Here is a 27196-nt window from a genome sequence, read left to right as displayed (position 1 = left end):
ATTCCAGTGAGAAGAAGGAAGTGTGTGTGTGTGTGTGTGTGTGTGTGTGTGTGTGTGTGTGTGTGTGTGAGAGACCCTCTGGGAACTGCCTAGAGTTGCTTATACAACGAGATGGGCAGCATATTATTTATCGTATGGCACATTCCCATCACATTTCAATTAAAGAGATAAAATTATAAAATATGAAATCTAAAATCTAAAATATTATAAACATATATCTAGATTACAGATATAATTTTTGCTTCTTTTGTCATGGCTAGGAAATCAGTAAAGTCTCCATCATAGGCTCTGTTTTGGCATTCTGTCACTATATGTTGGATATAGAGCCACAGTCACTATTCGATGATGCTATTTTGCTTCACTTATAGAAAGTAGTCAGCACATCTTCCATGGCCAGTGTGAATTAAGTTCAGTGTAGTCCATCTCTCATGGGGCTGGTCAAATCCCACTGTTTTTTTCAAGATGCAAGGCAAACTTTGACATTGTGTGTGGGCAGTTTTCTATTCCATGCTGTTTTCACATACTGTGTATGTCAAATCATCATCTACAAGTACTTTAGCAATAGAAATAGCTGGATATTTGAATCTGAACCTGTTTCGCTCCAGGAATGCTACATCGTTCAATATTAGTAGTTGGGAGTTGTCAATAATCTTCAGGTATTCTTGGAACAGGCCATTTTTTGTATTACTTCTGTGAGTGGTATATGGTTCAGAAAAGGCAACCAGTATGTGGGAGTAGTTCAGATGATCCCACAAACAATCTTCATTGACTCATGCAAGTGTGTATCAATCCTGTTTGTGTAAAGATTATTAAGCATATTGGGGCCAATACTTTGCTGCTGAACAAATCAACTGAATGCAGATACCTGTAGTGCGTCCATTGCCGAACCCCAACTAGTGCCATCCAATTTGTGCAGCATGCTATTTATACTTCTCAATTTGGCAACATACACATTTAATGAACAAACACAAACTTCGGCAACCTTTGTGAATGTAACAGAAACTTTCAATTGAGATAAAAGTTTTAAGAGACATTTATAGGATACGGGCAGTGGACAAAATTTTCAAGTAATTCACTTGAAGGTTAAAAAATGCTAAAGCACAAAAAAGAAATGTTGCTCAAAGTTGGAAGAAATAAAAAGGGCTTTTTTGTTATGCTAATAGAAAAGGGAATTAAAAATTCAAGAGTTAAGCCTGTCTTAAAACATTTACACTGCTCAAGATATGATCATGACTGCCAAATGAAAGCAAGATGCTTGAGGCAGTACCAACATCTTCAATTCTGGCATTCTTGTTTGATTTTGAATAGTTTACTCTGTGCTTATTCTGTTTTAGACCCGGTTTGTGGATACAAATTGCACAGGCCACCTTGGGGATGACTGTCATTGGCAAATTCAACTTTCTTATACTGACTTCTGATATCATTTGCCAGGACATTTTGTAGACGCCTCTGTGGGTTGAATTTAGGGAACAAGGTCAATATTGTCATGTGTGTGTATGTGTACGTGTGTCTGTGGGTGGCGAGAAAATTTATTTAAAAGTGGCCGTGTAATTTTATATGCTTGAGAAGGAAACTACTCAACTCCTTGTTGAAGCCAGATTGATGATTCATGATACAACCCTACTGAATAGATAACTACTGATATGGTTTCAGGTCCAATTTAAAATATTGGCTATTTGAAAGACTGCTTAAATGAACTTGCACTTTGTCTCAAGATCACATCCAGTCAGTTATGAAAATATGTTAGTACTACATCCTTTCCTTTTCAGACATAAATATTCTATATACCGGTAAAGTTCCTAAAGCTTGTTTATTTTCTTCAATATTACTTCCCAGTTTTGTTTCTGCTTGTTTGAACTGGGTTGTTTTGAAATGGTCTATAAAACAAATCAATACATTTGAGCTATTTCTGTTAGAGAAGAAGTAGAAACAAACACAAAAACAAAGGTGATAGATTGCATGGATGTTTCTCTGCTGTCAGTAGGAATTAAGCTCAACTTGAAGGAACCTTTACTTTTTGTTTTGTTAAACTCAGGAACTGAAGTTTTGAAATTTTTAATGCATTTATGTAAATAAAACCTACCAGCAAATAAATACAGGGAACAAACATCCGATGGCTCTGAAAAACGTTACCTAATCCTTGTTTGATTAGCTTTGATTATCTTGGCAAAGATGAATTTTCAAGTCAGATATTACAGATTCATTCATCCTGGAATTACCACTGTTATTCTGACATAGGCTTTTAATACGTAGCATAGATAGAATTTTCTCAGTGGATTTCCCTAACCACAAAAATCCTCCCCCAATCTTTTCTTTCATGTCCTGTCTATCCCATAAATTCATTCTTATTGTCTTCTTGCAAAGTTTATTGCTTCTTAATATTTAATGCTACATGGTAGTATTCATTGATTTTAACTTTTTTTTAATGCTTGTGTCAAATGCTGCTGACTTCCATGATTATCATGCTTTGTAGTAGGAAGAATGAATCTTCCAATATAAGGATTTCATACTATAATTTCCCTATAATATGTTAATACATAGCAATATAATGTGCAGGTTTTTATACAAGACATATGTCGTTAAAAGCATGCTTCAGTATGGTCAGATGAGTGACTTTGATTTTCTCCTTGTATGACTGTAGGAACCCATATTGAAGAGAGATTTGAAGGAAAGATAACATCCCATATGTACCTCCCCAATCCTTGAGGACATCAAAAAAGGCCCTATTACAGGTGCCCCTTCCAACTGAAATTGGTGAGTAACTATTAGTTCTAGCACCTTTCTCTGCAGTGAAATCATTGATTGTTGGAACTAGTGGTTGTCCAGATTTGGGGAGTTCACACATTAACATGTTTCATCTTCCCAAATCTGGACAACCACTAGTTCCAACAATTCTTCCAAAGTCTTACCAAAGAAGAGAATCAAGGATTTTGTTAAAGAATGATAAACCTTTTCTTGCTATTACTATTTATGTGTTACTATAATTCCTATGTTACTGTTATATGTTACTTTATGACAAGAATTGGTAAATTGTCATGAATTGACAGATTCTTAACATAATTCATTTGGTCCAAAGGTGGGTTCCTACTGGTTCGGACTGGTTCGGCCAAGTAGGTAGTAACTTGGGCCTGCCACACCCCTAAACTGGTTCTAGTGACGCCGGTGCCATCTTGATTTTTGGTTCTGCGCATTTTCTCCCCTTTTCTAACATTGTGCGCAGGCACAGACCTTTTTAGATGCAATAATTTTTTGCGTGCTGAACCAGAAGTAATGCTGGCAGGAACCCACCCCTCACTTGGTCCCATTTTTAGCCAAGCATAAAAATAACAGAAATCTCAAAGGGATTGCCAAACTCTGTCATTATTTAATAATCTGACCTCAGATGTCAGGCAAGAACAACAAAATTTTGTGAAATTTAATATCACAACACACAAACACACACACACACACACACACACACACAGGCGCACACACACTAATGTAATCTCTTTCCTAAATAAAACTTTTCCAGGGCCATTTTTTTTCTTTATACATTTCTGCTTCTGTTGTGATTTACTTTGAAAGAACATAAAAAATAAATTTCATAGCTGCAGAACATTGATAAATTGTAATGTACTGTAAGAGATATGGCCTCCTGAAAAATTTTCAGAAATTACAACTGCTATAAAAGTTAGTAATCTGTAAATGACTGTTGTGAGCATGCTAGTTATAAAAGAGTCACACTGGTTATTGATTCATTTCTGTAGTTAATTTTAAAACACAAGCTTTGCCTTTAAGACTATGGGTAGGTGGACAAATCGGAACATTGAACGACTGTTTTTTCCCCCAAACAAACCTGCTTATTAAATAATATCTTAATCAGATATCTGCTCCATTCCTAGCTTTAGGCAGGGTCAGTGGAGAAGATATTTGTAGTATGGCACTAAATTTCCTTCTTCACTGGTATCTAGGTTATTATGTTTACAGCCCTCGGAGAAGGTTATGAAGTTCTCAATAATATTCAATTGCTTTTAAATGCATATTTATTCATTTATCAAAAGCAGTTTATCTTTTTCATCCAAAAAGACCTGGTGAAATAGAACATAATAAAAGAAAGAAAGAAAAGGGAATGGGAGGAAAAAAATCAGAAGGAAGGGAGGAACAATAAATTCAGTTACAGATAGTCCTCTACCTATGTTCATTTGGTGACCATTTGAAGTTACAATGGCATTGAAAAAAGTGACGTAATCATTTTTCCCACTTATGACCATTGCAGTATTCCCATGGTCATGTGATTTGCATTTGGATGCTTGATAATTGGTTCACATTTATGACAGTTGCAGTGTCCCAGAGTCACGTAATCCCCTTTTGCAACCTTCTGACAAGCAAAATCAATGGGGAAGCCAGATTCACTTAACAAACGTGTTACTCACTTAACAGCTGCAACAATTCAGTTAACAAATGTGACAAGAAAAGTCATAAAATGAGGCAAAACTCAACAAATTTCTTACTTAACAACATAACTTTGGGGCTTAATTGTGGTCATAAGTCAAGGACTACCTGTACTATTTCATAAATAGTCTATATTATGATTATGAGTCTGCTCCCCTTTATAAATGATATATTAACGCATAGTTTTTATTTATAAGGTTTTAAAAAATCTTTACTTTGTTAGCTGCTTTGAGAGATAAGGCATATAGAGTTCATAGATTGCACTGATCATCATTTGCTTGACATTTCACTCAAATCATTGCTACCTTGAAAGGTATAAATAAATGTTTTTCAAACTTGGCAACTTTAAGTTGTGAGCATGCTGCCTGGAGAATTCTGGGAGTTGAAATGTTCATGTCCTAAAGTTTAAGTTTGAAAAACACTGGTCTAAATGGTGACTATGGATACTTTATAAACTACTATCTCCTCTCTTACTGCTATCTTGCACACTGTTGTTCAACATGCGATTCTGGTTTGGAATACCAACTAGAAGAAGCACACATGGAGTGCCAGAAGCCAGGATCTTTTCAACATGATGTGAATACTCTGCATCTATGCCCTGTCACTAAGTCTCTTGGTTCTTTAAAGAAGAGGAAATAATCATTTTATTACCAGATACATCATTGTTATATTTTTATGGTTTTCAGTTTGGTCAAGATGACTCTACAAAATCACTTTAAATCTAATTTCCAGCTTTCATTTTAAAAAGTGACAACATGCACTTCACAGCTGCTAATATTATGGAGTCCACTCAATGAAGCAACTGGAACAGAGTTGGCTCATTTTTCCTTCCCAACTAGTGAAGGGAAAGTCCAAAGCAAAAATTTTGTAGATAACTGTGGTATATAGGCAGAGCAATATTTTTGCACATTGGTTGATATAATCTTTATGTAGCTATTTACAGCAGCTACTTTGTTAGCTGTTTAGAATTCTGGATGGCAAAAAACAGGATAATGCAATCTCCTCTCTATATTGGCATAGCTATGATCTGAGGAAGAGCAATATACAGTACTATTAAGATTCCTGGCCTCAACACATCATTAGCTAGTTATGTGGAGCTATCTTTTCTGTACAGTCCATGGCAGCACCCACTGGTCTTGTGAACATATCTTTTCTTAATGAATTATTTTCTTGGTTCACTTAAAATAAATGTTACATTTAAAGTTTAAAGGAAAAGAATTCACAATAATAATTTGTGAATGAAAGGGGTTGTTTCTCATGCGCTGAAGAACAGAACAAGAGGCTTTTGAAAGCAAGTGAGTAAACTTGGTATAAATAATGGTGGCCTCATCAGGTAAAAGCTTTTAGCCAAACCTGTATGATCTAGGAAGTCAAGTAGGATCTGTTTAGCATTTGGATGGGTACAATGTGAGAATTCCAGGCTTATGGGTTACAGTGGCAAGTTGAAAAAACCCAGAAGACAGTGGCAAATCATGTCTGTAATGTTGCTAAAGAAATGTTGCATGGATGAACTGAAATTGTCTTTACTTTTATGCTGCTAGAAATGAATATATCAGTAGAAGGTAAAATTAATGCAAGCAAGCGACTCAGAGATGCCTTCCTTTGATTGTCCTTCATGCCTCTGTAGTGCACATATTCATTTAAGATGACTTTGAAATTCTGGGCAGGGAAGGTCCTTGATTAAAGAGAACCTCCACCAGAGACACTTCACTTCTGTGCATGAGTGGTATCAAGAAGGGAGTCAAAAAGACTGGAGATCCTAAGCATACATATTTAGCAATAGGAATAGCAGATTTATATACTGCTTCACAGTGCTTTACAGCCCTACTATGTGGTTTATAGAGTCAGCATATTGCCCCTAACAATCTGGTTCCTCATTTTACCAACCTTGAAAGGATGGAAGGCTGAGTCAGCCTTGAGCTAGTCAGGATCGAACTGCTGACAGTGAGTTAACCTGCAAAACTGCATTCCATCCACTGTGTCACCAATGCTCTTTAGGAATAAGATCCTGAATCCAATGGAATTTACTATAGAATAAGAGCAGATGGGTTTCCTTGTATTTGGAACTTAACATAAAGAATCCAGTTAACTCATTTTTGTTACATATAAAAGGTTAAAACAGCTCAATATTTAAATAAATTCCCTAATTTCAATCTCAGTTTACATGGAGTAAGGGGAAAGTGTTAGATCAAGTGATAATTTTGCAATCAGTATGAAAAAGGAAGGTTTTTTAAATTGTAGAAAATCAGTTATTTCTAGCATTTGCCATCAGTTTTGGTGTAGATTTTTATGGTAAATCAGGAAATTTTGGAAAAGCACTAAAAATATAAAATTCAGCTCCCCCCCAACAGTTCTATTTTACCATTGTCCAACCTGCAAAAAAAGTTGGGAAAGCGTCTCATAACTTCCAGCCACCTGCCTTCACTCATAAAAATAAACATTTAGTTCTGTACAATTCTGGAGATTATACGCCATTGCCCACTTCTGGGATTTTTTTTTCTTTTTCTTCCCAGTCTGGTCTATAACTCTGGAATTTCCTGGGTAATTTCCCACCAAGTGCTATTCAGGTTCAACTCTGCTTTGTTTATTTTTTGAGGGGAGGGGGGAGGAAGGAGATAATCAAAGTCATCCCCAAAACTCTGGCAGTTGTGACAGTTTTCACCCATACTGTAATGTTTGGAAATTATGACAGTTGCAGTCCCAACATATCCAGAGGGTACCCAAGTAGGGATGGGGCTGTGTACTGACCATTTTGCCTGAATTTACATGTAATGAAATGTTGAAAAGATGGAGCATTTCTTTGGACACCAGAGAGCTTCCATTCAAGATTAGAATTGCAAACTTTGAGCATCGCTCAAAGTGATGCTCTTAAGGGGCATATTTTACACAGTGTCAAAAAAGAGGAATTGCATTGCTAATCAAGGAAATATTTTCATGCAACTTGCACATGCAAATTTATATGTATAAATACACATTCAGAAATAGTGTCTAATTTTAAAGAAACATCTTACCAAGAAATGCCTGTTCAGCCCAGTGTATAGAGAGCAGTACTAGAAGATAAAACAACTATATTCTGCTACTGAACAACAGGTACAAGCAGGGCTTTCTGATCAGTAAATCAATAAATAGGCCACCTGTTAGAGCTAAGTAAAAGGTAAAAACTACCAATTAATAGCTGGAGCACGAGCCAAAAAAATGAGAAGAATTTGCCTGCGAGAACCTGAAGTTAAAGAAACAGGCCTTGCTTGTCCTGAATAAACATGATCCCTCTTACCCCATGAGCGATACGATATTTATCATAATTACAATTCTAGTGGGAAAGGCACAGTAATTGTTGATGATATTGAAGAATCTTGAATTTTACCAATAACTTTCATGTTCTATTTCTTGAATGAATCTTTTCAACCTCTTTTAACAGTTTGGTCTGCTCTGCAATAGTGCTATAGGATGATTTGATGAATTTCGAATAGTATTCTCCATGTTAGTGTTTTTAGTACATTCTTAAATGCATGTTAGAAGTAGGCTTCCAGATGTATTTCATTAATTTGTATGAAAAAATAAGAGTGTCCATGGTGGCGGGGACACGGCACATGATGGGGGCCCTCATGCTTAATTTTAAACCTCTCCTTGCAAATATTTCTGCTTCAAAGAATGTGAAGCGTTACCACTACATTCTTCTGGCAATCTTTTCCCTTTTTTCCACTGCATTGATGTATTTTGAGTTACCCTTTATTTTGTGTTCCCTCCCTCCCTCTCTGATAGTTCAGTTTAATTTTTCAAGGCACACGTCAGAAGTGATGCTATTTTTAGTAGATATTTTTTTAACCAGGAAGTAATAGATTAAGACCAAAAACAGCAATTTTGAGACTTTCACATTGCCACCATTTTCCCTCCCCAAACTGCCAAAGCAGTTTGAAAGCAATTGAGATTATTATCACATCTGTTGGCTTGAAATGCTAAAAACAAGGAACAATTTTTTTGTCTGGCATCAACAAAAATCCCCATGGTCATACTCTAAACAAAAGGAAGGGCAGAATGAAAGAAAGAACCAGTAGCCTGCATCCTGTGCAGAAGAAAAAGGGGAACTGATAAAAGTCTTGTCAGTGTCATCCCTCCTGATAAAATTTGTGCTACTGAGGTGGAGTTGCAAAGTTGTCGAGCAGCATTTTATAGGAATGCTTTTATAGCAGTGATCTCCAACCTTGGCAACTTTAAGACCTGTGGACTTCAACTTCCAGAGTTCCTCAGACAGCAAAGCTCTGGGAGTTGAAGTCCACAAGTCTTAAAGTTGCCAAGGTTGGAGACCACTGCTTTATAGGACCTGAAGCCTAGGAGCCAGGACAAAGAGTGGGGGAAACAGTTTCCTCCATTGGAGAAAGAGCATCATGATCATCTCAAAAATGAAAGCTAATTTTGTAGTAGTTTCAAATATTATGAAGCTGAGCTGGTAAATAGGTCAGCTTAGTTCTCCAATTACTGAGGTTATAGGAATTCTATTCTTAAACTTAGCTAGAATTCTTCTATGGAAATTCCTCTTGTATGTTTGGATAAGAATTGCTTGAGGGGCTGGAGTAGTGATTAATAGAGAGGCATAATAAGGTTGTGAAACACTTTGGATTCCAAAGGAAAAAATATGCTCTGGAGAGAGAGGCTGTGTGCATGCAGCTTCTGTCAGCAACTCATGCTTTCCTGGGATTATGCTGCAGCTGAGGAAGGTTGTCCTCATTTAGCAATCACTATTGGGATTGGCAACTTGTTTGTTAAGCTAAATGGTCACTAAGTAAAATTGCAACTGTGTTTATGATTTTACTCCAGCTTTCTCTAGCTTTACAGAACTGTGAAGGTTGTAAATCTGAGCATTGATTGCAAAGTTACTTTTTCATCGCTGTTATATCTGGTAACAATTACTAAATGAGGCGGTTGTTAAACAAGGATTGCCTGTAATTGTTTTGAGGAATTGTTTATAGATGCTACATAAGCATCCCAGTGCTTAGAATCCAAAATACTGCAGCGCCTGAAAGCATATTTTATTCACTTTCTCTGGTTTACTCCATTTTTGTTTTAAAATCCATGTTTTTTATTGTAAGAGTCAAGAAAATAATTGTAAAAAGAGCCAAACTTTATCATTTTCCCAACGTAAACTTTCCACCGATGTCAGAATCTCACAGGAATTCACAATGGAATAAGGAGAAATCAAGAATATTCCTATTCAGAGTGTTAACATTATGTGAAAGAAAGTACATCTTCTTAAAGGCCCATTTAGAAGGACTAGGGGTGGCATGTTAGCAGTGTTCTAATATCTCAAGGGTTGCCACAAAGAAGAGGGAGTCAAACTATTTTCCAAAGCACCTGAGGGTAGAACAAGAAGCAATGGGTGGAAACTAATTAAGGAGAGAAGCAACTTAGAACTGAGGAGAAATTTCCTGACAGTTAGAACAATTAATTAGTGGAATAGCTTGCCTCCAGAAGTTGTGAATGCCCCAACACTGGAAGTCTTTAAGAAGATGTTGGATAGTCATTTGTCTGAAATAGTATAGGGTTTCCTGCCTAGGCAGGGGGTTGGAATAGAAGACCTTCAAGGTCCCTTCCAACTCTGCTATTTTAATTTCAATGACAATTTCTAGCTTTTTAAATCTATCCATCTACATTTTGGTTGAATCTTAAAATTCCTTCTTTTATACCGAAGTTTTGATAATACTGAAAACATTTCTGAGTAATTATGCATAGACTTCTTCTGTTTTCAGTTTATTCATTCATTTATTTTGTTTATTTCTTGCCTTTCCTCCAAAAGAAATCCAAGAACAATTTACACGAGACTCTTCATTTTATTCACACAATAGTAGCCCTGTGTGGTAGATTGGGGTGATTGACCGAAAGTCACCTCATGACTTCCTTGGTTAAGTGGAGACTTGGGTCATACCTTAATGACTGAACCACACTGGTTTTCAGATCTCCTATCCTATCTTCTCCACCCCTCCCCTCCCTGTCCATCCTGTGAGTCAGAGTGAAAGCAGAAGCTGGTGAATATTACATAGGGTGAAGCCAAGCAGAGCCAGAAGAGCTATTTAAAACTTATCTTGGTTTTGCAGTTCTCCTTGTCTTTTAAACAGCCCCCTTTGCTCTGATCAAGATCTTGTGATATAAAGGAATTTCCTAAAGGGAAAAACCTGGTAAATTGTTGACCTGCAATATTGATGATTGTAATTTTTATAATAAATAACATGGGATGTGTCAGTTAGAATAGAGCTGGAAAGGACCTTGGAGGTCTTCTAATCCAATTTCTTAAAAACCTCCAGTGATGAAGCATGCACAACTTCTGAAGGCAAGCTGTTCCACTTGCTAATTGTCCTCAGTGTTAGAAGGTTTCTCCTAATTCCAGGTTGCTTCTCTCCTTGATTAGTTTCCATCCATTGTTTCTTGTCTTACTTTCTGGTGCTTTAGAAAATAAGTTGACCCCATCTTCTTTGTGGCAGCCCCTCAAATACTGGAATATTGCTATTATGTCACCCCTAGTCCTTTTTTCTAGTCACACCCAGTGCCTGCAACCATTCTTCATATGTTTTAGTCTCCAGCCTTTAATCATCTTAGTTGCTCTTCTCTGCACATTTTCCAAAATCTCAACATCTTTTTTGTAATGTGGTGACCAAAACTGGATGTAGTATTCCAGGTGAGATCTTACTAAGAATTTATAAAGTGGTGCTAATACTTCACTTGATGTTGATTCTTTGCCTCTGTTTATACAACCAAGGATTGTATTAACTTTTTTGGCTGCTGTTGCATACTCCTCTCCATTACAAACTATACAACAATGAAAGAGCAATTGTGATTGTAGCAGTGGAAGGAAAAAAATATTTTTCCTGAAAATTTACTGAAAGGAACAAATATTTTTCCTGAAAATTTACTGGATTGTTAATTCTGATCATTGTTAATTCTGATCATTTTAAAGATAATCTGTCAGTAGGGATTCAGCCAAACTCTGGATTTAGGAATGAAGCACTGTTCATTCTGTTAGCAATTGAAGCATTATTCTTTTATGGCTGATAGCTAATTTTGAATAGTTTAACAGACTGAAAGGAAACAAATGACAAATTATGAGAATAGTAGTGCATAATAGCAACAAGCAGAATTTTTACAAGAAAGACATTTCCAGTCTGTATATCTCCTGCAGAGATTTTATTTTATATAAAAATAAAGAGAAACAGTTTTTTTTAATATACCACTAAAATATCTATAAAGTACGAATAGAAATCTGGCAGATATTTTTTACATTTTATGGTCTTTTGGCTGTGGTGTTTACTTTTTCACTCCCTTAGAATTTTGGGATGTCTTTAGTTCCCAAAATTTCTCCAGGTAAAATATATATCTAATGAACACCACAGTAAGCCATGAAAGTTTATGTTGCATCAAAAATGAAGGCAAATTAATTTTTCTTTCCTTTCAATGCAATGAAGTGCACTGTTTTATGCTACCACTTAATTAGCCAAACTGAGTATAATTCAAGATGGTGTTATTAAGGGCTTCATGGCATAGGGCTTAGCTGCTTGGGGGATCACTTGTTTCCGAATGTTTCCGCTTATCAGGGAAGGTACGGTTGAGTTGGCAAGCTTTGGGTCCCATTGATTAAACAATGACATTGTCTAGAACCCAGAATGCATGCCTTTTTTGATGTGGTGCCCTCTAGAATGACATTGCTCCAGGAGAGCCATATAATTCCCACCCCAATGACAATCAAGAAACTATTAAACATTTGGTTGTTCTCCCAGCCTTGGGATAGGATGGTTGTGGAATTGCTATGATTTTGATTCTTTTGGTATTGAGCTAACTTCCTGGTTGGTTGTGGTTTCTTTTATTTTTTACTTCTCTTTTAATTGTAAGCTACCCAGAGTTGCTAAGGTGTTGGATTGACTTCAAATCAAATGAAGAAAAACTAAATAAATACATAATAAGAAAGTATTCTGAATCTCCTACCAATTAGAGCCATTCCTGGATTAAGTTATCATGAGTGAGAAGAAAAAAGCTTTTTCTTCCATACCACGCAAAATGTTATGCATTCTATCACGTCTCTCATCTTAATTGTTTTTTAAGCTGAAAAATCTCTCTGTAAGCCTTTTCTTAAGGGGTGCTACTCTTACTTTGATTATTTGTGTAGCCCTTTTTCTCCATCTTTTCCAATTATGTATATAGCACCATTTTAAAGGACAATGATTAATACTGTATACAGTGTAGAATTCAAAGAGTGATTTATACTATAAGAGATTAAACATAGGCCATTTTATACCCCTTGAAATCTGTCAGCACAAAAGATTGGGGACTGGTTTAGAATCTTGAGATGCTCTGGTTAAGGTAGTATTTATTCTTGTCTTTTACATGTCTTAATTATTTTGAGAGACATTGGGCTGTAGAAAGAAATTAATGGAAAAGATTGAAAGGTATTATATTATATATAAGTGACATGCAGAGGTGGGTTCCTATCGGTTTGGACCAGTTTGGCCGAGTAGGTAGTAACTCGGCTGGCCATGCCCCTGAACCTATCAGCGGCGCCGTAGGCCCCGGCCATCTTGTTTTTTGCTTCTGCGCATGTGCAGAAGCAATGTTTTTAATACTGCACAAGCGCATGCCTGAAGCACATCCCTAAGTGAACCAGCAGTAGAAGCCGGAACCCACCCCTGGTGATGTGGGATAGTTTTCTAGAGAGTTTTATTTTGTTTAAAGCCCATTTTCTTTTTTTCTCGCAATTTCTGAACAAGGGTATTCGGCCTGTGAATAAACCCTTTGTCCATTTGCATGGTAGTTGCTATGTATTGCCTGTGTTATGACAGCAAGAAATATGACAGCTTAATCTGCTCTGATAGGGTTTGTAAGCTCTTCACACTCCATGACTGAAGAAGGCAGCTTGTGAAAGAGTTGAGGCACTTTAAGGACATCAGCTTCACCAGCAGGGTGTAAACTCTTGGATGCATATTTAGGAATCCAAATAAGCAGCTGCATTCATTCTTAGAAGTGTTGAACAGGTCTGAAAAATCCATGAGGAAGCTTATTCATTGTAGGAATTTTCTTACTACAAATTATGATTGCCTAAACCTTAAATCAGACTTGACATTCTCCAAACACTTTCTCAGGTCAGTACAAAGAATGTCTATAGAGTTTGAGAGTAAGGGGGACTTATAACATTAGTGAGCATTGGTGCAGGAAAGCTTGGTGCAAGGTGTAAGAGTTAGTATGACTAGAAAACTCACGAGATGTATACTGAATGGCAAGAAATCCAACTGCTTACCCAGAATATTAGAAATGAATGTTTGAATTATATGTATAGAGTAAACATTATAGGCATAGAAAAAGCATGAGAAAGAATGGTTTCTATCTCAAACATCATCTCTTCTGTGAACTTTCTAAGCCACTGAGTCACATCCTCTATCACTCATTTATCACATGAGCATAGTAATCTAGACTTTTTAAATGTTAAATTTAACTATTCTGTGATAGGCAAATACTGACTGCAATATGAAGCAAATTATTAGGAAGGAGATAATCAGCAGCTTGTTCTGTGTCATCTCTCTTTCTGGACTTTTTAAAAAGAATTTCCAAATATTCTTATTCTTTTATCATGGGCCTCTTGAATTCTACTTATATCACATGCCAGAGCTTTTGGTAACCTGCCCAGAGATGATACAGAAAGAAGAAATGAATAGGTTTTTTTTAAAAAAAATCCCTACATGACAGATATTACTATAGAGGGAAGTAAGATTGTTACTTGATTTAAATCTGAAATTCTTCCCCCTCCCCTTTCCTTTTAAAATGAAAGCAAGTGATTAAGGAAGGTTATAGTTTTGGGATTTTGGATTAGCCCCAGAGAATTGAAAGTTCAATTTCACTCTCAGTCACAGAAACTCCTTAAGCGGCTGGCCATTTACTCTCTTCGATCCCAGCCTACCTCACAAAATTATTGTTGGGGGGGTGGGGGGTGGAAGAAAGGCTATGTATACTGTCCTGAACTCTTTGACAAAAGGCAAATATTAATCTAACAAGTAAATATAATTTCTTACAAAAGGAACAAAGATAATAGTAAATGAAAAGTATGTGTAACTAAAAAAGCAATTTTTAAAAAGAAAGTTATGTTATCATAAAATAGGACCAGTTTTTGGAAGAGAAATTTATATACATTATATAAATGTGCCCTTTCAAAGCTGTTTGTGGAGTCATTTTTGCACCAGCATTTGCACTTTTTAGATTTTTATGATGCTGCTTATAACTTGAAAAGTACAGACAGAAATGCATGCTGTTTATGCAAAAAATCTCACATTAATATTAATGAATAATCACTTGCTTAAAGACTACAAGCTTGCAGACAAATGCAAAAAACATATGATCAAGCATATGTACTGTACATATTTTTGTACATATTTTTGTTTTGCCTTTTTCTCCTTAATTTGAAAACTGATGCAACGAAGGCTCAGTAAAGTGAGAAAAGGAACAAGTGTTTTTGTATTTTAACATTTGGGAAATATTGGTGAAAACAAATTGTAATTTGTTGTGGGTAGTTTATATCAATTTCAAAAGCAATAGTGTCCTTCAGCTTGCTAATTGAGTGCTCTGGGAGTTTGAGATCTAACACATCCAGAGCTGAGAAGACTGAACTAGAAGTAAAAACTAGATATGCAAAATAACAGGTTGTAAGTCACTTGTTCTACTAGACTGATTAGAAGGTTCTTAATGTTGAGAGGTTTGTTAGACCAGTTTTAATCCCTTGTGCAAGTGATCGAAAGCTAGAATTTAACGCTAAATCCATGAGCCTCAACCCTTCCATTTTCTTCTTAGGGCTTTAGGTATCCCTAACAAACTTTGACACATCCCAAATATCAGCCATGGCATCTCGCATTGGTTTACGGATGCAGCTTATGCGAGAACAAGTACAACAGGAGGAACAACGGGAGCGCATGCAGCAGCAGACAATGATGCATTACATGCAGCAGCAGCAACAAATGCCAATGGCTCCTACCCCAGCCATCAACACACCAGTTCATTTCCAATCACCACCATCTGTGCCAGGAGAAGTCTTAAAGGTATAGTTGCAAGAATAAAACTTTGGTACTGGAGAACGAAGGAGGCAAATAGAATATCTTTTAAACCTGTTACGTTGCAAGAAATGAATGGCTGGCTTGCTTGCCTGTTTATTATTTATTTATTTATTAAATGTATGTGCCTCACATTTCACTATTGAGTGAGTCTTAACGGCTTACCAATATACCTGCTATATCAATTGGAAAAATAGATTGGAAAATGAGCAAGTTCCTTCATTTGAATTAAGCATTTGTGTGTGTTTAAATGCTTCCAGATGCAATTCAAGGTGCTGATGGTTAACTTAAAAGTTATTCATGGCTATTTATGGGGCCACCTCTTCCCAATTGTGCCTAGCCATCCTATTAGCTCCAACAGCAGAGGCATGTTCTGGGTCTCCCGTGAGATAGTGACCTTTTGTGTCATAGCACCTGCTCTGGAACCACTCCAATCCAGAAATCAAATTTTTGAAGAAATGAAAATCTGGCACTGCCATCAGGTTTGGGGCTCTGATATTATAGATAACTCATTTTATGGAGGGGTGTTTTGTTTTAGTATGAACACAGCCTGTTTCTTTCTGAAGATGTATATATTTGAAAATTATGTGATAGCTCTTCTATTTCTCCAATACTTTTTAGGTTCAGTCCTTCTTAGAGAATCCTACCACATATCATATCCAAAGGTCACGAGACAAGAAGGTCCAAGAATATCTGTCTGAAACTTACGGGAACAAGTTTGCACCGCTACTTGGTGCTCCTTCTCCCAAGCCGCCTCCTTCAGCCTCCCCTGGGGTGAGACCATGCCATGCCATGCCCTCTTCTGCAGGCAACAGCACTCCAAACAGTCCAATGGCAATGCTTAATATCAGCTCCAATCCAGAGAGAGAGGTTTGTACGTTCTTTGGGGACACAGGAATTGTTGAAGAGGCTGGGTTAAAGCTGTGGTTAGGAAGCACTCAGGTTCTTTACCCTCATCCTGTAGTCTGCAGGATGAGGGAAAAGTCCAGCTGTAATTCAATCACATGATTCTCTGATTATGTAACATAGATGGGTGAGTTGGGGGTGTGTGTTAAAGAATGAAAGGTGGTGTTTTGCATCACACTTCTGTTACAGGAAACTATCAGAGAGAACTTGGAGTTTGGGTGATTCCGCTGAAGCCTCAATCAGATAAAGTTGGTCAAACAACAACAAACCTACTCTGATTTGGACCCTGACTCAGCAAGTCCATCAGAGATGCTTGGGGTCTGTTCTTAGAGCAGCCCTGAGTCAGTTGGAATCAAATGTCGTCTATTCAAATCAATCAATGAATCAATCTTACATTTTCCATGTCTGTACATTTATATAAATTTTTGAAACCGCCATCAAAATGCATTTAAAAAAATTATGTCTGATAGCCTTTTTGTCCCTATTTTAGATAGATGATGTCATTGAAGATATCATGCAGCTGACAACTACTGTGGGGTGTCTTAATCCAGAAATTCATATGCCCAATACTGTGAGTATGCCTTTTAAAAAAAACTTTATTCCTAAGCAAAGAAGTGATCATTGGAAAAGGAAAAAAGCAACTGAAATAAAGTTGCATCTATCCTTCCTTTCTTTCCAAATAATTAATTTGGTGTCACTGTTTTATAGGAGACCAATAGTAATATTTATGAATGCAAACATTTTAAAATAGTAAACCCTATTTTCATAACATGTGTGAGATGACACACATACATTGTAAATATTTGAGCCACCTGCATATTATGAATGGGAGATACATGGTTGGGAAGAGTGGTGAAGTGTTAAAGGCCACAGGATATTCCTGTCCTCTATTGGCCGATACTTTCTTATCCTCTATTTTCTGTCTTAGAATAAATGTGCATTTGTCTCCCTTCCTTCGTTTTCCAGCTGCCTCTGTCCAGCAGCCATATGAATGTCTATAACAGTGACCTCCAGATGACTCCTTCTGTGGTGGGCATTACCAGCAGCTCTTGCCCTGCTGATCTCACTCAAAAGAGAGAGCTTACAGGTAACATGGCAGGTTGTGTGGCCAATGTGTATATGCCTAAATGGTCAGGGCAATTTTTAGTGCTTGCTTTGCCTCAGACTGTAGGTCAGCAGTGAAACTATTTATACACATGCATGCATGTGTTTATAAAATGAAACTTGTTCTGGTTGGCCCACTGCTTTTCATAACAACTTGTTGTGATATCTTTAGATGCTGAGAGCCGTGCTTTGGCTAAGGAACGCCAGAAGAAGGACAATCATAATCTAAGTAAGTGGAGGCTGGTTAAAACCATGTGGCTGAAATGCATTCTGCTATATCTCAGTAGCTCTTTTGTTGATCTAATTTGTGGTCAATAATTTAGAAACAGTATTTTTATGCACAAGCATGAGTGTGCTCTATTTATTATTCCGATGCAGAGAATGTAAAGAGATCAGTTACATTTAATGGTCATTGAATGCACGAGGAGCTGATTTACTACCCCGTGCAAAACCATGCTTTCATATAACTAATTTTATCATTTGATTTGCTTCACTATCTGATTGATTCATAGATTTCCCCCTCCCCCACTTAAAATGTCCTTTTTGGTTTTGTTTTCCTTCAAGGGAGGGGAGGGGTTTTTATGTGATATATACATTCATGTAATAGCTGCCTTGTTCAGGAAAAATGCAGTCACACATAGTTTTATTAAATTAAAATTTAATAATCATCCTCTTGTTTGTAATCATAATATGATTACAAATTGTTGAAAATAGTAAAAAAAAACTGTGGTATATTGCTACCCATGAATTAAATGAAGAACCCTTCTTTTCTTTTCTGGTCATATGTGGGGAAGTGACCTAACCTCTGATATGGTTCCTTATTATATTACCAGCCAGTAATAAAAGATTACAGCAAAAACCCTACTTGGTTTTTCTTTAGAAGATTGTAATATTTGGTATTTACAAAGTTTACAGCAGACCAAAAAGGAGCACAATTAGCATAGACCCATGATGGCAAACCTATGGCACACATGCCGGAAGTGGCATGCAGAGCCAACTCTCTGGGCCCGTGAGCCGTTGCCCGTTGCTCTTCCAGGTTCCAGTGCGCTGGCCAGCTGGTCTTCACGTGTGTGGCAGCACCAGAAACTGGAAGAACAGCCACACATTGCTCATTTGTGCCTCAGAAACCCAAAGTTCATCTTCCCGGGATGCACATGTGCACTAGGGAGCTGCTCTTCTGGTTTCCGGCACATGCGTGCATGTGCACATGCTCCAGTTTTGGCACTTGGTGCCGAACACTGGCATAGACAGGATTCAGATAAACTATTTTATGCACATATCCAGAAATTACATATCTCAAGGTACTTCCATTCCTTTTGCTAATACTTGGCCTCTCCCTACCCCATTCACTTCTGCTCCCCTATTATATCAATACTCTTTCTTTTTATACCAGAGTTCACGTACTGCATCCTTGTTATACTTAAACACACGAACCTGCGGACTTCACCTTATCTGTTCATGTGCACCCAAATCAGCACATATAATGCACCCTAATGAGTATTAAAACCAAAGAGCACTGCAGCTCTGTTATTCAGATGATTCACTATGCTGCTTGCTTCTTTTTAAGGTTTTGTTTGTTTTCTCTTTAATTAGATTAACACATGAAACATTTTGATTGAAAGAGGATGTTGAGGCTTTTGTTAGCAAACATTTTTGTTTTTAAAACTCAGATAATTCAGGATAGATAGCTAGAAATCAGTTAGCATAAGGTGTTGATACATCTTTTGCAGATGTTTGCAGACATATTTGCAGAACCTGACTATCCCAAAATTTTGTGAGGTTGACATTACTGAGATTTAGTGCGATGTTGCAGGAAGATGGCGGAAATGACCTAACTTAAGCATAACTTTTATTAGAGAACTATTGAAAGATAGATTTGAGTTGATCCTTAATGTTAAACATGTCTCGAAGAGCACAATGCTGGGGTCACTCAGAAGCTTTCATTATATTTAAATGTAGTATCAAAAATCTAAGTTGTTTGTAAATGGTAATTTAGCTTTGATGATTTAATCATAAAAATATACAGTTATTTCTACATATTGTTAAAAGGATATACTTAATGTTTTTATCTCAGTGTGTAAATTATTCTTAATGCTAAGTTTTTAAAACCACAAACATGAATCATTTAAAAAGAGAATCCAGTATTAGAATATGCAGAAAATGCCTCATTTGGAATGATATCTATCATAAAACATCATATATACATATATTCTACTCAGAAGTTCAATCAACTCTGATACTGAAATACAAAGGAAAATACATGAAACTGCATAAATCATTAAACACAATGGCTTATCAAAAAATTCAATGTGTGGTATCATAAAACCCAGAAAAGAGACTGAAAATAGAGATGGACAACAGAATGCAGTGTACATATTAATTTTTAAATACTTCTTGAATCAAGGCACAAAGGAAGCAGACTGTTGGAATGGAGTGGGATCTTCAAATTTTGATTCTATGTTGCTCAAAGAGCAAGAGAATTTTGGGAGAAATTTAAAGCAAAGAGGTTCAAAATAAAATTATGGAGAAAACAGAAAAATGATTAAAAATCACAGATGTGACAGATGTTGAAAAAGTGGTTGCTACAAGCACAGACTTTTCTAAGTTATTTGATTGATCATGGAATATAGATGTTTAACATTGAATATAAATACCCCCAAGCTAAAATTTAATTACTTGAAAAAGTTAAAATAAGCCATAATTTGCTTATAGGAAATCCACATTAGAAACAAAGACAAATACTCAAAATTACCAAAGACTTTCAATTTGATGGACAATTTAACTTTGGTTGACATATGGAGAAAAAAACCCCGCAATTATTGTACACTTATTTTTCAAAAAGGTACCACTATTATTGTTTTCAAGAATAGATAAGATGGATTTTGAAAAATTTGGCCACCAGGACCTCTAAAGTATTCTATTAAAGACTTTTTCTAATCACAACAGTGAATATTATTCTCAAAAGGAAACATGCAACTTTTAGATGGAGATTAATGAAATATTGTTACAGAAAGACTGGACAGTCAAAGACGGTAAAAAAAATAACAAAAAAAATGAGAATAACTTAAAAGCACAGATTTAAGAACAACTTGGGATACAAGAAAATTCATTATTACAGACTATTTTATTGCGGGGTGGGGGGAACAAAAGAAAATATAGGTGATTTTATAAGAGATTAAAAGAAAAGAGGATGAATTAAAGAAATAAATGTATAACAAACAACATGATTTTATTAGGAAGTCTGATGGAAATTAGTGCTATTGTAAGAATTTTCTTACTACAAATTATGATTACCACCCCTAAATCTTAAACAGTGGTGGGATTTAAATTTTTTACTACTGGTTCTGTGCGCGTGGCAGGGTAAGGATACTGCAAAATCCCCATTCCCATCCCACTCTCAAAATTTCTGCTACCGGTTCTCCATAACCTGTCAGAACTGGCTGTTTCATGGTCCCACCAGGAGGTATTTGATGTAAGCCTAGCCACCATGGTTTGGACCCATTGCAATTTCTCTGTTGCCTTGTATTTTTATAGGAAACTCAATACGGTAATCTACAGGAAATGGATTGTAATAGTCAGATAAGATCTGTCCAATAAAGGCAGAAATGGTAGGTTGTATTGGAACTGCTTTGTTGTGTGAGCATCTAGATGGATTAACTGTTGTTCCTGTATTGGGTTAATGCAAAGGGAGAAATTTAGGAGTAATTGGAGTAATGCAAAAGGAGGAATTTAATATTTTCTAAGGACATTCATCAGTATAGGCCCAGCCTTTCAAACCAGAGTTATTCTCCTTCTGTCATTGGTTGCCCGTTACTCAAATATTTTGTATTTTTCTTAAAATAAACATTATCTCGTTATTTACTTTACCCTCTTTATACTTGTTTTTTTGATTAACAAAGCTGATATTTTTTATAATGTTTAATATCTCATACAGGATTTTTCTCTCTCTCTTTTTCTGTTCTAAGTTGAAAGAAGACGAAGATTCAACATTAATGATCGTATAAAGGAATTAGGGATGCTGATTCCAAAAGCTAGTGATCTGTAAGTTCTAGTCAATGGATTGTATTTTCCTGTTCCCTCTTAAAGAGAGACAAGAGTCAAACTCTGGTTGCCTTGAGAAATAGGCAACCCAAGTAAAAGTTAGATAGGAAATTATTTTCCCATGTCTGCTGTGTTGAAAACTATATTTTATTTCTGCCTTTTAAAAAACACACCAAACTTCTTTAAATTTCAAATGAATAATTATCCAAATCAAATCCCTGCCTTTTTATTGTCTTTGTCAATACCTCTGGGGGATAATATAAGTGGGAAGGCTGACCTTCTACCCTGCATCTACTCTTTCTTCCAGGAAAAAAACATCCCTGCAGTACCCTGTTTCTAAATCTGTTTTACTCCAGTAGGCTCTGTACTGAATAGCTGCGGTTGGAGAGAAACAAAATACAAAAGAAAAGCAATTTTTAAAGGAAACTACAGATATGGCTAATCTGTTTTCCCCTCATGCCTGCAAACCCTGTTATTTGAATCCCCCCTGGTCCCCATTTTGTAGTGAGGTATAAGCCTTTGCACTGAGCCTAGATAGAATGAATTCTGAGTAACAATGCTGTAAAATGCCAAAATAGCACCAAGGGAGCAAGGCAGTATAAGAATAGCATCAGAAAGGAGCACCAGTGTTGTGCTCCCTTAAATAGCCATTGGCTGAGTGAGGAGTGAAAGCTGCTCCTTCATATTTCACACACCAGAGCTCTTTGCTATGGAAAGCTTATAAACAAACTAACACAACAGGCTACATTCAGATTTCAACAAGAGGGTTTGGTTAAAGATAGCATGTGATCAAGATGACACCTCATATGAATTTTAGATTAGAAGAACATTAGTCCTCCACATACATAAGTCCTATCATGTATTAGCTGTATGAAACAACTTTTGTTTAATTTCTTCAGTGTAATATTATACTCAAAATTTAGATTATAATCTTTGAAATTTATGTGCTCCGCTAAAAGGGATTTGTTTATGTGTCAGGACTGACTTTTCAAAACAGACCATCAAGCTTTAGTAGGCAGTTGCAATGGCTATTTTTAGATTTTTAAATATGTATAAAACAAAAGAACTGATTGCTGCAGTGAAGTAAACCAACTAGTTTTTCACAATTTATGTGACGTGACCCTGCTTCGGTCAGGATGGATTGTGCCATTTGCCAACCCCTAGTGTTTGTAGCCAGAAAGAGGAACTGTGATTACGAAAATGCACACTGGTTGGGAACCCTGCAGTTGTAATCCCAACACATCTGGAGAGGCTGGGTGAGGAAAGAGTGTTTTTGAGCAAGGATCTGATAGCCAGAGAAGAGTTGAATCTGTACTAATTGGTAATGTTGGAAAAGACATTTAAAAATTATCTGGCATTTAAAAATTATCTGGCAAGAAAGCCATGTTGAAATAGAAACATAATGTAGTCAATAATGCTATGGCAAAACTTGCAGGTGGTACACACCACTGATTATTTTTACAAAATATCCAGCTCTGATGGAGAAATAAATATGTTCTGTAACTCATGTAAACATGCAATATGGCTGGTTATTGGCACAGCTTAATTTCTCCTGGGAATGTTAATGCTATGACATTGTTTATTGGTTCCTATGAGTTCCATATGACATCTACAAACTGTCTTACAATTGGATACATTTTTTGGTACCAGTCTTGCTTTGTTTTCTGAGAGATTGCTTCATCCACCCAAGCTGATAACGCAGCTTAAAAGTCCAGCAATTGGGGAGGTGGCACATCTGATCTAGAGAAGTCAAGTCATTTGGCCATAGAAAGTGTAATAAATTTTATATAGTGTCTTGAATTACTGGCCTCTATGTCCATTTGTTTGAAAATCTTAATGAAAAAATTAACAGCAAGAGTTTTTCTAACTCTGGAAGTAATCCTTTGGAATGGCAACAGTTTTTTTCCTATGCTTTATTCCAGAGATGTGCGCTGGAACAAAGGGACAATCCTGAAAGCCTCTGTTGATTATATCAGAAGGATGCAGAAAGATTTGCAGAGATCACGAGATCTTGAGAATCATTCTCGGCGTCTGGAAATGGCTAACAAGCAGCTTTGGCTTCGTATACAGGTAAACCCCAATATCTTGTACTTTTTACTGCCTGTGGCATTTTTATGTGCTTATAGAAAGTGCTTTCTTTAATTATCTCACTGAAAATAGATTAGCTTAATTCTACTATTTGAATCAATGGACGCGGTGGCTCAGTGGCTAAGATGCTGAGATTGTTGATCAGAAGGTCGGCAGTTCAGTGGTTCAAATCCCTAGTGCTGCGTAACGGAGTGAGCTCCCATTACTTGTCCCAGCTTCTGCCAACCTAGCAGTTCGAAAGCACATAAAAATGCAAGTAAAAAATAGGGACCACCTTTGGTGGGAAAGTGACAGCGTTCCATGCACCTTTGACATTTAGTCCTGCCGGCCACATGACCACGGAGACTGGCTCTTTGGCTTTCAAACTGAGATGAGCACCACCCCCTAGAGTTGGGAACAACTAGCACATATGTGCAAGGGGAACCTTTACCGTTACTGTTTGAAAATCTTGCTTCGTGTTGTCATGCTAGGGAAAAACATAGAAGAGATTCAAAACATGGGCTACAAAGCCAATTCTTACAGTAATAGTCATTTCTGCGTGCTCACTGATGGAATTCAGTGATTGTGTGAAAGTCATACCATTTTTTTTAATACAACATTGCTCTCATATGACGATGTGGCATCCAAGATAGCTTTGTTGGAAAACAGTTTATAGAAATGCTTCATTTTCATTTTCTTTTTCTATCCTGAACTTCAAGTGCCATGGTTCCAAGTGCCCTATTTTCAGTTCCCTAGCATCTGATTTTGCTGCTAAAAAGTATGAGCACTTTTGTTTTGTTTTCAAAAATAAAAGTGGAAATAGAAATGAGATGCTCTGGAAGACAAATTACTTTCACCATACCCACCCCAAATAGTTTGAAATTGCATGATTAAACTGTGCCTCTTGGATCATCAAATAGATGGAGATTGTGTGGAAGACTGCAAAACCGAATGGAAGACTGGAAATGGGACAATTTGCCACTTTAAAAATTTGCCACTTTAAAAATTTGCCACTTTAAAAATTAAGGAAAACACCAAAAAATGGCTGATAAATATACCAGCTATTCCACTTTTGGTGCTTTCACCTGTTGGGAAGTTAGTTATGGTTTCTGAATTTAGAAAGTTGCCTATCCTTGTTTTACTCTACTTGGTGTAGGAAAACATTTAAATGATTAATAAGAGCATTTATAAAGAAAAATGCAAAATGAAACCAGTAAGGAAGAGATACAGAGCATATGGCTTCTGAATTTTCTTCCCAGCACCTTCACTCTAGTTCAGTGGTTCCCAAACTTGGCAACTTTAAGACTTGTGGACTTCAACTCCCGTGTGTAGCAGCACCAGAAACTGGAAGAACAGCCACACATTGCTCATTTGTGCCTCAGAAACCCAAAGTTCATCTTCCCGGGATGCACATGTGCACTAGGGAGCTGCTCTTCTGGTTTCCGGCAGAGCTGGCTGGAGAATTCTGGGAGTTGAAGTCCACAAATCTTAAAGTTGCCAAGTTTGGGAACCACTGCTCTAGTTCATCAGAATGGAGGGAGAGTTAAAAATGGAAAAATTGGCAACGTTCTTGATTACTGCCCAACTGTCTCTTCCACAAGGAACCATTAGGGTTTTTCTCTGGACTTTCCTCCACAACCATAACCTAGATTTGACATTTTGAACTTAAGTCTTTCTTCTTTCAGCTTCTCTCTCTGTATTGAATTTGACCTTGTCCCATTCTGGATTTGAAGAGTTACCCTGCTGACAAACCGAGTCTTGGACCCTTTGGATAAATTATTTTCAATTTTTTGTTAGATTGGAAAAATAAAAAGAAATGGGGAAAATAATGTAGCTGTATGTATTGTAAAATTTGCATTTGCCGTATGGAAGTAAAGACTGTTGTTTATTGATCATACTATACCTACCCAGTGTAGAAGGTCCCCAAGCATGAATCATAGTGTTATTATTTATTGCACACTGTTGTGTATTCATAGTAGAACAGAGCAGAGTGTCGGGGTGGCTGTGATGATATATTCTATGCTTTTCTTGTGTAAGAATTCTTTCTTTTGGTGCTTTGTTCTCAAGGAACTGGAGATGCAAGCTCGAGTCCATGGGTTACCAACCGCTTCACCTTCTGGCACGAACATGGCTGAACTAGCTCAGCATATGGTGAAGCAAGAAACTTCTGGAGAGGAGGGGACAGCAGAGCTCTTACAGCAACCACAACTGCAAGCTGAACAGGAAGCTCAGCACCTGCCTCACTTTGCTCCTCCTCCTCCTCCTCCTCCTCCGCAATCTCCTTATCATCAGCTGGACTTTACCCACAGCCTGAGCTTTGACGACAGTTGTAGAGGTTTCCATGACCCGCTGGACCCTAGCCAAAATGTCTCTTTCCCCTCCTTGTCCAAGAAGGAGTTAGACTTGATGCTAATGGAGGATACTATGCTTCCTGTGGCTTCTGACCCCCTGTTTTCCACTGTGTCCCCAGAGGCTTCAAAGGCCAGCAGTCGGAGAAGCAGCTTCAGCATGGAAGACACTGATATGCTGTGAACAGAAGCCCTCCAAGGAGATTAGGAATTCAATATTGTTTATTTGTGAAGTGAAAATTCTTCATTTGACTTATATGTTTAGAATTCCTCAAAGACTTATGAGGCTAATAAGAAATGGATCCTGAATCAGAGACGGTTTGTGTTCTGGTGGGAATGGGAGAACCCTTAGCACAAAGGTTTGTCCATAATTCTTGAAATGTTAATCCCTCACGTTTTCCTCTGCCTTCATTAGCCAAAAGTGAACACAATCTGTCCTCATCTTCTGTGACTGAATGATGGATATGGTCAGTCTGATTCCTGCAGACATTTCCTGTGCCCTGTGCTCTTCATACTCCAGCCCCACAAAGCCAGTTAGAATATTTTCCCAAATATTTGATTATGAACCACCCTGGACATCCAGGTAGTGCTGTGCCCTTTTTGACAAGCATCTTTAATCAAGATTTGGTATTCAAATGTCCAATAAATAACCTAAGGTCAACTGCGTCCCACCTTTTGATCTATTATCAACAGGCCAGCGGGAATGTCTTCTTTGGGTGTGCTTTCATACTGGAGTTCTTTTTTGTATTGAACAGAAACACTCAATATGTTCTTTAATGGGGTGGGGGATGTCACTAGTTAACTCTGAGTAATGATGGATGGTGATTTTTAATCCTTTGAGAAAGGAAGGGACTGTAATAACATTCACAGAACCTTTTTAATGTTTTCAGTTTCAATTAAGGCTGGGATACAACAGCCTTAATTAATGACTAGCACTTTGTTAGACCTTGATAGTTTTTACCTAAAATTCGGCTTGGGCCTCTCCACTGCTTTTTCTGAATCTTTTTTGGTTATCAATCCTTGACAGCTTAATGGCCATACAGGAATAGAAATGTATGAGCATCTGGAGGCATTTGAACAGCTTTTACTGCCACCAGTCATCCAAGAGACTGGGCAAATTGTTTTGCTAATTTGAACTAGATTTTACTTCTCTTTTTGTTGGTTTTTGCTTTTCAGTGGAAGGCGTGGGTGGTCTGATAGGTTGGTAGTATTTTTGTGTTTGAGAAG

At 37.0% G+C, this 27196-nt stretch overlaps 1 protein-coding gene across 2 annotated transcripts in view; it reads left to right on the top strand.

Annotated features, from left to right (window-relative positions):
* Window positions 1–26630, top strand: part of TFEB (transcription factor EB) — an 85419-nt gene extending 58789 nt beyond the window's left edge. For both annotated transcript variants that reach the window (XM_014055882.2, XM_014055881.2), the window contains exons 2-10: window positions 2642–2754; window positions 15247–15491; window positions 16125–16373; window positions 16900–16980; window positions 17376–17496; window positions 17686–17742; window positions 21479–21554; window positions 23477–23624; window positions 25689–26630. In XM_014055882.2, the coding sequence (XP_013911357.2) occupies window positions 15294–15491; window positions 16125–16373; window positions 16900–16980; window positions 17376–17496; window positions 17686–17742; window positions 21479–21554; window positions 23477–23624; window positions 25689–26153 (1395 nt within the window). In that variant the 5' untranslated portion in view covers window positions 2642–2754; window positions 15247–15293 and the 3' untranslated portion in view covers window positions 26154–26630. The remainder of the gene's footprint in view (window positions 1–2641; window positions 2755–15246; window positions 15492–16124; window positions 16374–16899; window positions 16981–17375; window positions 17497–17685; window positions 17743–21478; window positions 21555–23476; window positions 23625–25688) is intronic.
* Window positions 26631–27196: the final 566 nt, after the last annotated feature.

Source organism: Thamnophis sirtalis, unplaced genomic scaffold (genome assembly GCF_051295495.1).
Source record: "Thamnophis sirtalis isolate CommonGarterSnake01/CBP01778 unplaced genomic scaffold, rThaSir2_p1.2 scaffold_7, whole genome shotgun sequence".
Classification (NCBI taxonomy): Eukaryota; Metazoa; Chordata; class Lepidosauria; order Squamata; family Natricidae; genus Thamnophis; species Thamnophis sirtalis.
Note: the sequence above shows the minus strand (reverse complement) of the source record. Positions and strands in the feature narration are given on the sequence as shown.